The sequence below is a fragment of the Channa argus genome, chromosome 6 (assembly GCF_033026475.1).
Source record: "Channa argus isolate prfri chromosome 6, Channa argus male v1.0, whole genome shotgun sequence".
Lineage (NCBI taxonomy): Eukaryota > Metazoa > Chordata > Actinopteri > Anabantiformes > Channidae > Channa > Channa argus.
In genome coordinates this window covers 20,834,011-20,845,000 of record NC_090202.1, presented here as the reverse complement: position 1 = coordinate 20,845,000, position 10,990 = coordinate 20,834,011, and the positions used below count along the sequence as shown (strand labels likewise).

General features: G+C 40.5%; 2 protein-coding genes across 3 annotated transcripts in view; one reads left to right on the top strand and one right to left on the bottom strand.

Moving 5' to 3' along the window:
• Window positions 1–3,431, bottom strand: part of LOC137128757 (thrombopoietin-like) — a 5,817-nt gene extending 2,386 nt beyond the window's left edge. Inside the window, exons 1-3 of the mRNA XM_067507247.1 lie at window positions 3,163–3,431; window positions 2,471–2,586; window positions 2,201–2,287 (exon numbers count right to left, since the gene is read on the bottom strand). Of these exons, the coding sequence (XP_067363348.1) occupies window positions 2,201–2,287; window positions 2,471–2,586; window positions 3,163–3,175 (216 nt within the window). The 5' untranslated portion in view covers window positions 3,176–3,431. The remainder of the gene's footprint in view (window positions 1–2,200; window positions 2,288–2,470; window positions 2,587–3,162) is intronic.
• Window positions 3,432–5,273: 1,842 nt separating this feature from the next.
• On the top strand, window positions 5,274–10,990 carry LOC137129485 (uncharacterized). Of its 2 annotated transcripts, none has more exons than XM_067508700.1 (5): window positions 5,274–6,327; window positions 6,524–6,578; window positions 6,661–6,744; window positions 6,871–7,038; window positions 7,789–10,990. In XM_067508700.1, exons 1-5 carry the CDS (start codon window positions 5,929–5,931, stop codon window positions 8,328–8,330), a joined length of 1,248 nt encoding a protein of 415 aa, XP_067364801.1. In that variant the 5' UTR covers window positions 5,274–5,928; the 3' UTR covers window positions 8,331–10,990. The 2 variants fall into 2 exon arrangements, with proteins under 2 accessions (XP_067364801.1, XP_067364800.1); XM_067508699.1 differs by having other exon boundaries at window positions 5,276–6,327; window positions 6,871–7,089.

Below are 10,990 nucleotides of genomic sequence, written 5' to 3'. Positions count from 1 at the left end.
TCCACATTGACACCCTACAGCTTTATAACTGCAGCAAACAACTTCCACAACAGCAAAACTTTATTGCCAAGTTGAAAGTCTTGAACGCCACTGTCATGCAATACAATACACCACATAAGTGAGTGCCTGATCTTTATCATTAAAATCATAACAACATATGCTCTCCGTTAAATTTAGTTGTATTTATTTTTTTTAGCTAAATCAAAAAACAATTACTTAATTTTAAAAACAGAAATGTTTAACTAATTCATATTAAAAGTGTGCTTTAAACTTATTGGCTGAAAATGTGAGATCCCATTTTTCCCATGTTTTTTCCCTATTTCATATTTTAATTTGTTATTCAATAATAGTTTTTTTTTTAATTTCTTATTTGATCCCTTGAGCATCAATAATAACAGTCTTGCATCAAACATTTCTGCTTTAAAATACTCCAAATGTGTATGTCAGAATAAAGTATGGGTAAACAATTGTTTAGGATCATTGTCATGTTGGAAAACTCCTCTCGTGCTAAGCACCTTTGGACAGGGGGTTCAGTGTCTCGCCAAGAGACACTTTGACATATAGCCAGGACCGGGTATGGGACCACTGACCCTGGGGTCTGTGGCCTTTACCAACTTAGCTACAGCTGCCCCCATAAACTTGCAATTATATCTCTAAATTGTCTAATTGTATCTCTTTTTTTCCCCCAACTGTTCTGCAATATTCAGTTAGATAGCATAGACAAAGCAGTCTTTGTCTTCTGAAACATGTTCACAGTTTGAGTGTAGATGCCTAAATATGTGCCAAACCCACATCAGGAAGATTAAAATCCATTTAAGATAAATCAGCTCTGAAAGTTTGGAAACAAAAGGAAGTAGGTAGATCCTGTTGAGCACTCAAGGGTTTCTCCTGGTTTATTATTTTAGATATTAAGATAAAGCGTATAAACCACCAATAGTGCTTTCAAAAGTGTTATTTACAATTGAGCAGCTGCCAAATAGAAGCTACATGGGGATCAGTATATTCATCAAGAACATGTCAACATGTGGAAGTGATGTTGCTTCATAGTTTTAGTGTCTTAATCTTAGATCTTAGTGATAAGAGTTTTTTAGGAGCTACATTTCAGAATCATAAATCAAGTGTCAGGTGTTAAAACAAGCTTGTAAGGCCCAAAAATAATTTCAAATATTTCCAATGCTCTGCCTCTTGTCCAGTAAAAACAAACACCACTTTTCAGAACTTCTACAAATGAAAACAGACAAGACCTGCATGTGTGGACTGAGATATGATCATATTTAGATTTTTCTTTTCCCATGTTTAAATAAACAATCCTGGTAAGTACCTGATTTCATGTTGCCTATCGTTTGCTTTTTCATAGAAAGAGGTATTATATTAGATATTTACTGGATGGCTATAGTAATATTTGTCAGTCAGAGGGTTTGGACTTAGAAATTGTGATAGAATTTTGCACAAATATTGTCTGTCACTTTACCTCTGGCAGTGCCACAAGATTTTTTCAGACATTCATATTCTCCTGAGCCAGACTTTTAATAAATGTCATCATCCATCTGACTTTTTCCAGTATAATTCTGTGTAAATGGAAATGTAATACTTTATGGATTTAAACTAATGTCAGTGTCATGCAATAACAAAGTTTTGCATTTACCACCTGCTAGATGTCATCATTTAAAACGTGCGTGTACAATACGTTTTGACTCCAGACACTTTAGTTGACAGACAGGTGGAGCGACAAATATTGGCATCAAGAAGGAGCTTTCTTGGAAGTCATGAGAAAGAGATGAGATGTTGGCAAAACATTCTTAACATGTTTTTGTCACATTTCTAAATGAAACCCGTATAATTGAATCAGTTCCTAGAGTACTGACAAAGATAAATGCATATTCATGTTTTTTTCAGCATTTTATTTCACTTGTGGTAAAATATTGTCCTCTTGAAAATAGATTGTAGCGTGATTCTCAGTAACTAATCACACTCTGACATAGATGCATTATTTCCAGAGAAGCAGTTTTTTAACACAAGATAGATCATATATTTTGCTACCTACATGGCAGCAGTAGTAATACCAATACACTGTACTATTGGTACTATGCTCAATAGTAGAACTACTAAGCAGCTGCACTGTACAGTTATTTTGTGTTAAATATTGGACACAGAAAAGAAAGTCATGCATACTTAAAGCTTTTGTAAGAGTGATACTCACAGTTTTATTTGCCCATTGTAGTGGTTGTACCCCTTCACATGGTAGCTGTAATGGGGAATGTAACCTATCTGATCCCACACAGTTATCCTGTAGTACATGAACCGAGTTATGAACACGTGTGCAGAGAAATGACAAATTTTCAAAGAAACAAAATCAATATCTAAAGAAATATAATTTTTATAGTCCGGCATCCATTTGTCATCAGTTCACAACATGTTTTTAAACTTCTACTTTTTCAAAACAATGCTAATGCATTATTTATTTACTCACCATGACTTCAATCTTTTTTGACAATTGGTTTTTAGCCCGACACCAGAAATCAATGGGTGCGCCCTGGACTTCAGGTAGATGGGAAATAATCAGTCCTATCAGCAGCAGCAGGAGTCCTAGATGAGCACACAGTGGGTATGACTGACGAGCTTCCATTTAGCTTCTGTATTTAGCAGCAGACAGATTTTTACCTGCCTGCATTTTTTTTACGTATACATATATCACTCTTCCTTTTGTTAATGCTTCTCCAATCACTGTAAATAGATTTAATGACATTACATTGTATCCTCCTACTTACACCAAAATTCCTCCCACAGGTTCTGCCCTGACAAGTTTCTCAAACACCTCTAAACCCATTCATGCCCTACACCCACATTTTTTACGTGTTATGTGAGAAGGCTGGAACTGCATGAGGGAAGTATTGATCATATGCCCTTGTTTTACCATTTCTGAATAATATGACGTCTCACTGTATGAGTCACTCACAAGTCATAAATAAAAACTATGGACTCTCATAATGGACTGAAAAATTTTAGCAAAGCAGTAGAACTACAATTACCATGATGTACAATGTACAACATAATGTTTGACATTTAAGCCACATGTTTATACCCCTATATACATGCTACTGATGACAGGTCTCCCTTTCTACATATAATTTGTAACACAGGGCATGAGTTTAGACAACTTACTGCTACAAGCCATAACCCATCCCTGGATGCATGATGTTGCTCAGCTGTGGTCTGTCAACCCTCATCTTTCCTTTGTTCAGCTACTGTAAGAAACAATTATCTCCGAAATTCAAAAATCCTATCATGTCCAGCAGAGTTTCCATCCGTGACCATCAGACTTGCTCCCAAAGAGCATGCTGCAAGTGTGCCGAAATCAACATTTAGCCAACAGTTCAGTAAACTGGTGATTCAGGAGTGATGTGTGGTTGCACAGAAACATTACATGCACTGGATGCATTTAGAGCAAGTAGGCGTTGTATTTGTTTTAGCCCAAAGTTAATGTTTGACACTGAATCCTCAACACAAATAAGACAAGAGAGGCCGCATATAGTAGACCCATACAGCAGTATCCAAATTATAACACTATGATACAGACACATACAAGTTAATGTTGTGAAGTTCTGTTTTTGGAGTTTATTATATTAGTTAATTTATTATTATATTATTATTAGTTTATTATATTATTTATACTATTTATATAGGCTAGACAACACCACTACCCCAACAGCATAGATATAATGCTGATCCTACTATTACTACTGCTATTGCGTATTCCAGCTGTTGCGTAATGTGTGCACAAGTTTGAAAGTGTAGAACAACAAATCGCTGATACTGGCATTTCCCCATGATGTGTTCATTTCTCAACAATCATTACACATATTCACGCAGCTAATTGTCATCTGTAGAACTGAAACATGATCACTTAAAGGGATAATTTACGAGTTTTCAAGCTTTAACAAATCTGAAACACCTGAGCAAGGCTCTTAGTTACTAAAAGTTTTCCTGCTTTCCACAGTGTCTCTGAATGTTTTCTACCATAACATGAAAGCACGGTAAGAAATCAGGGTCACGGTTTATTGAGTGGCAATATGTCAAATACTTAAGATCGCTGCTATGTTTATCAGCCAATCACTCGATTTGTTGCAATGGGAATTAGTGTGCAGTGGACTTATAAGAGCTTTTAAAGTGAAAACGTTTGTTTGAGGACTTGTTGGGCTAAAATAAACTAAAAGGCGCTAAAGTCTCTATAGATTATTACGTTTTGTAAAAGCATTGATCGGTGTAGCTTTAAGTCAAATTTAAAAGCTCGTCCAGAGGCTAAATGAATTGACACAGTACTAGAAACTGGCATCTGTGACTAAGACTCTGTCATAGACCGCAGGATGGTAGTTAAATTCCTCATTCTTCTTGGCCACATATCAAAGGGTCCTTCGACAAGATACTGAACCTACAAGTAGCAGTGCCATGGTGTGTGTACTGTCCAACAATCAAACATTACCATTGGTAATGCTGATATATGCTGTAGTTTGCTTCCAGCTAAGTGTCAGTATGTCAAATTGGCAATAATACTTTCTGTTTATTACCACGATCACTGAAGAACAATTTCAACGATAATCCTGTAAAAAGTCTACAAACAGGAACCTCAAATGGCATGAAATTTGCAAAAAAGTATATTGTTTCCTTAATTTTGCAAGCATTCACAATCATTGATCTCTTTAAAATCAAGAAGAAAAAAAAATGACAACGTTAGAGCCAACTTTCACTGGTATTGTCTTGCGCAACTATGTGATCACAGTGTAGTTCTCAGGAATTGCGTTGAGGTAGACAAGGAACCATGCCAAAATGATACAAGATGCAGTCTATGCATGTTGTACTAACCACAAACTGTCAGTTGTTGTATGATTCACTCATATTAACCACATAGTCTTTATAAGCTGTCACTGAACTGGCCTTAGATGTCTCCTTTCAATCAACAAAGCGGTAGAAAGAGAGAGTCTTTGATATTCCCATCATATAGTGAACAGTGGATTGAATTGTTAAGGCTCCATAATGGCGGCACAGCCGAACAGGGGAGAAGGACATCAACACACAACAGGAGAAAATATATGCGTTCAAGTGTTATTTAGTCCATACACCAGGAACAAATAGGTTTTGTCTAAGCTGTGTGGCCTGTCTGCATGGCAACAATGAGGTCTCATTTAGATGTATACGTATACGCACAAGGGTTCTTTGCAGCGCATTATTTTGCAGTTGTGCGTATCCACAGGAAGAGCCATCACCATAGCAACACCAAGCAATAGGTACCTTTTAAAAGGCTGGACTCCTCTGTCTCTGTGTCCCTGTGTCTCTTGCTCTCTCTCGCTCTCTCTCCGTCTCTCTCTCTCTCTCCGTCTCTCTCTCTCTCTCTCTCTCTCTCTCTCTCTTTCTCTCTCTCTCTCTCTCTCCCTCTCTCTCTCTCTCTTTTATCTGCACTCAGGCCATTGTACATATTTCACCCAGAACAGGCAGCTGAGAGACAGAAAGGATGGCACTACAGGAGTACTACTACAGGATTTTTTAGCATCTGCTCCACAGAGATCTTTACATCCTTCAGTATGTCACTGTTCTTTCAGTCTCTTACAGATACATTTTGTGGTTTATGTCACTGTGGACTATCTCTACCCACTACAAAATCTTTGGGATTGTGTAGTGAATGGATATTTTGACAATAGGATGTTGTGAACGGTGTCTTTGTTCTACAAGAACTGATTTTTGATAGGAGCTTCTACACTGACTGATTCCTTGCAAACTGAAGGAGATGGCAGAACATACACAGTCAGGTACTGGGTATAATAAGAACTGTAACATATTGCATCCATGTAAATAGGCAGAAAGACTTATTTTCTCGATCTCGTTAGATGAAGCAAGCCAATGGCATGTTAAAAAGTTATTTAATAAAGCTGAGTAATGGCACAGAGAAAGCACAGAGAGCTGAATGTGGGGAAGTATGAAAGGGAACTAGATGAGGAAAAGGACACTGACTATTTGGAGCAGTTTTCCCACTGTCCAGCTTGTAACCAAGAATGTGACGTCACCCTGATCCTGCCGTGCTCTCACAGCATATGTGGTCGCTGTATAACAGCTGGAGAGAGAACAATCTCAGATCAGTCCCTCTGCCGGGGTGTCGACCTGTCTGCCTGCTTTGTGCTCTGCCCTCGCTGTCGACGTCCTGTAGAGCTGCCTTGCTGGACATGGTCATCTGCCACTTCCTGCCTCCCACATAATCCCGCACTGAGTCCTGCATGTTTATGCGAGGAGCGAGGCGCCAAAGAAGGAACATCTGAGGATCCCCTTCAGCATGTGCAGGTGGGAAATCTGAACTAAAGGGAGAGACATTTAAAGATTCAGCATTTGAAGCCTAAAGATGGAACAGGGGAAAAACATCCACCTACCAGCACTTCTAAAACTCATTTGTTTAAACAGTCTGGCACATTGTCCCTTGTAAAACTGCAGTTGCGTTTTTCAGATACTGCAGAGTCCTACATTGTTTTGTTTTTTACAGGGGAACACATACTGCAGGGATACTGCTGAAGAACCAGCACGGAGCAGTTTACATGGTGAGTATGGGCTCAGCCAGTTTCTAAGAATCAGGTCCTCACTGTCAGCTTGGGAACCCATACTACACTTTTTTTGACTCAGGCTTCAGTTTTGCCAGTCCCCCAACAACACCAGTGGATGGCGTTGTAGACCTTCAAGAAGAAGAAATGATTCAGTCTGTTTTTGGTAAAGACTAAAAAAAAAACATCTACAGTAACATAGTTTATATAAGATCAATAACTGTTTTTTGTTGTTGTTGTTGTTGTTGTTATTCATAAAACCTTTCTCCAATTCTCTTCTGCTCTATCTTAGGACTATGTTTTGCTCTGGACCCTTCCAGTCTCCCTCCAAGCCTCCATCTTTCCAGCTCCTCCCTTACTGTCAGCTATCAGGGAGAGAGACCCTCACCAACAGAGGCCTCTGATCCCGAGGTCCCGTTACCCTTCCTGCAAGTCTGGGCAGATGTAGTAATTGCACGGGGTCAGTATTACTGGGAGGTGGATGTTTGCAACAGCTACATGTACAGGATTGGTAAGAACTCTGCTGAGCTTATTTTGGTTGGTTTGATGCCAGTATATGTTTTGCTGCCAGAAACCCCTGCCATTAGTCTGCAAGACTGTGCTTGTTCAGGCCTAGTCTCACATAAAGCCAATCACACAGACAAAATACACATGTGCATGTGTCTTCTTCACCTCCATTGTATATAGTGACACCAAGTGGTTAGAATATCATCAGACCACCGATCATTAACACAACTTGTAGACTTCGCCATATAAACATTTTGGTAGAAAAGGATACGACGGGTTTGCTGACAGCTCTGTGAGGATGTCTTTAGGTCCAGAAGGGCTTTGAGCTAAAAACTAACGTAGGTATACTAACATGCTCACAGTGTCAACACTGACAGACTGATGTTACTGATGTTACGGGTATAAAGATTGTCATTATTAGTTATATGCCAACATTTGCTAATTAGTGTGAAATACAAAGCACAGCTGACACTAGTGGGTATATCTTTAGTTTAGAAATACGAAATACTCACAAAGGGTAGGTATAAATTATTCTGACAGGCGTATGCATGTCTGAACCAAATGCTGTGTCAACTTGGTGCTGCTAGAGGGGAAATAAGAATCACTTCATGCAGAAGGATGAATTCTCAGGAAAATATTTGAACACAAACTCATATAAATCAATTGAAGGGTTGTTGGAACTCGATTTTTCTGTCTTTCTCAGGTGTGATCTCACTGGATGGTTGTGACGGCTGGTGGCTTGAAAGGCAAGGCTTGTCTTTTTGCGCGGTGTATGATGGGAGTGTAGAGCCGCTCTGCACTGTCCCCCCACAGATCAAAATCGTGGGAGTCTTCCTGAACACTGGAGGAGGGGCCCTGAGCTTCCACAACACTCTGACCCAGGAGCACCTGGCCACACTGCCTACTCGCTTCAGCTCTGCCGGAGTGCTCCCAGCTCTGGGCCTGGGCCAGGGTCGACTGAAAATGAGATGCGGCCTGCCTCCTCCTCCCTACGTCTTCCTCAGTAAGCAGTCCACGTACAGAAGGCCTTGTGGGGCTGGGAGAGGCCGATGGTACAGGGAGATTCCCTTCCAGTCTGTGAGGAAAGTGATACAGAAGTTTGAGGAGCTGGCTGTGTCAGACTCAGACTCGAGTATAGTGTCCAGTTTTGGATCATCTTGTTCCACCTCGGGATCTGTTCCAGATCTGGGGATTCCTGGGACGCTTCCCTCTGTGCAGGCAGGACAGGAAACTGGGATTGAATGAGAATCTGAAACTTTCTCCGACTCCTTTGAGTGGTTTGATCTGTGACTGTTGTTTGAAAGGCAAATTGTTCATCTGAAAGGACTTTTTGGCTGCTTCTTTCCACTCCCTGTGTGACCCCGATCCTGCAAATTAACTCGCTCCCCAGGACATAGGCCTTTCTCTCAACCCCAACAACCCCCACCAGGTTTGGGCTCAGGCCAGAAAGAGTCCTCTATAATGTGAAGTGTGAGTAAAGGGTGGGCTTTTAGCAGCAGGACTCCTTGATTTGTCTTTGTGTGATAGTTGTCAGACGGTAGGGGTCCTACAGCAGTAGAACGCACATTCCTGTATGTGTGTATGGGAGCACAAGCACTACCCTGAGAGTGTGCATTTGCTCAGTCACTCATGCCTTTCGGTGTGTGAGCAAGCAAGAGAGAACAATGTACACGCAGCAGGGGGCAAGATGATGGGGTGCGAGTACAGTGACACCAACCGTGTTGACACAGAGCAGTGGGGACAGGTGGTAACATACGTTTATCCCACGACCTGCCTTCCGTAGAACAGTAGGGCTGCCCTTTTCTGACCCTTTGACAAACACAGGATTCCCAAAGACTTCAAAAGGGGCAACAGAGAGCGGGAGAACAGTGAAGAGAAAGAGAAAACAGCATGTATGAATTAAAGACAGCAGGTGATGAACTGGTGAAGGAGAAATGAGCTCAGAGAGGGATTCCCGATAGCTCTCATGCCAAGAAGCCATGAATAGATCAACTGGCTCAGGCCACACTGTCTGAGAAAGTGGTTTAAAGTAGTATTGAGGTGCAGAGGCCTGCACTTTACATTAGAAGTGAAGAGATTATAGTATAAGGAGCTTTAGTTAAATGATCAAAGTGGCACTTTTATTCAGTTGAGGTTTCTCTTTCTAGTGGTTGAATGTGAACTTAAATTATGCTTTAATAATGATTGACGCCTGGTTTTGTCATTAAGAACATCTCTCCATTCTCTTCTTTGATGACTTTAAGATGCCCTCACCCCTGGTTTTAAATGTTAGGCACATAAACATTTTGAGCAATTTCAGCAAACACAACAGTGAAAGTAGGCTACAAGCCTTTCCTCAGTTTATCCTCTATGCACCCATGTGACGATGCGCACTTGGCCACCGTTCAAATTCGCTCTGCCTGCGACCACTTGACTTATGATTAAGTAGGCTAATGTGGAGACTATTAAGGAAATCCCCAGTGCCACATCTTCTTCTTGCCTCTATGTTTTTCAGTGACTGTGTTTGCCTTTTTGGAAGGTGCAGTCTCAAAGTATTTAGTCAGACCACCCAAACTGTAAATCTCATTGTAACCCGTGCAATTAAAACAGGGGGCGACGGGGGGTGGGGGGTGCACTTCTGATGACGAGTAGCAGCAGCAGAGCTGGGCCAATTTTCGACTAAGCATTCCTCATGTCATGTGTGTACGAAATTAGTTAAGCAGCGTGTCAGACTGTTATAAGCGATGAGTCAAAGAGAAGCTTGTTACGATGTCGCCTCTCTGACCACTCGTCAGGATGATTGTGTGTTGATGTTAATGGTCCAGCTATTTACAAGTGAAAAATGCGTTTGCCCTGACCACTTTTGGAGCAGCTCTCTCTCTCTCTGTAACACACACACACTGCACATATATCGGCTTTTACTTGTAAAGTGTGTGGAAGCAATTTAACTCTTGTAAACAGAAATAAGAGCGGCGCGATGCACAGTTCAAAGAGGAGAGAGGAGAGAGGGAGTCTGCCAGGAAGAGCCTGAACCGCCTTGTGCCATGTGTGTGTAGTTGGCATTCTGACTTTCTGAACATGACCTTTGTGGCTGTACTTAAGGTATAACTTTGAGATACTTAATCGAGTATTTCCGTTTTATGTTGCTTCTTTTATGTTTGGAGTGCTTAATCTGTTTAATACTTCATTCTTTTTTAACTTATAGCCTATGTCTCTTTTCATTATTGTCTTTCCTTTCCTTAATGCCTTTTATACCTTCTAGCAAAGCACTTTGAATTGCTTTGTTGTTGAAATGTGTTGTTCAAATACAAATGAACCTGCCCTGCATTGCCTTTACAGGCTGCTTCTATTCCACTAAGGGAAACATTAAACTTTGTGCACAGATTAGTCGATATCCAGTTGCTTTGCATTTTCATTTTTTTTTTACTTTATCAATATGCAGCAGTGGAAGGTCAAATTTTGCATTTTGTGCAACTTTAAGCTGCACTACATTTCTGAAGGATCCTTATTATTTTTACTATATACAAATGCACGCAGAATTATGAGTTGCAGTGATCCGCAAAACGTAAATAAATTGCTTATGTTACACATCTCAAAGACCCGTGTGCGCCATCAACACCTGCAAAATGCTGCTCATACCATGAAATAAAGCCGTTCAGTGTTGGCTGTTATAAAATGTATGTTACTTAAGTAAGGCAGGTTTTGTTTAAGTGAAGCACAAGTTCTATGTCAGCAGTAACAGTTAAAATAACTTTTCTTTAACATAATGATGATTGTGACATCTCCCCGAGGTGTCAAAATAAACCAAACAGCTGTGGACCTCCCACAACAATCGTAGCCCTTATATTTGAAGATAGCTTCTGCTCGATAATTGTCTCCCATAATTATGGTCACACGCTCGCATCATAGCTCCCATGTCTGGAATA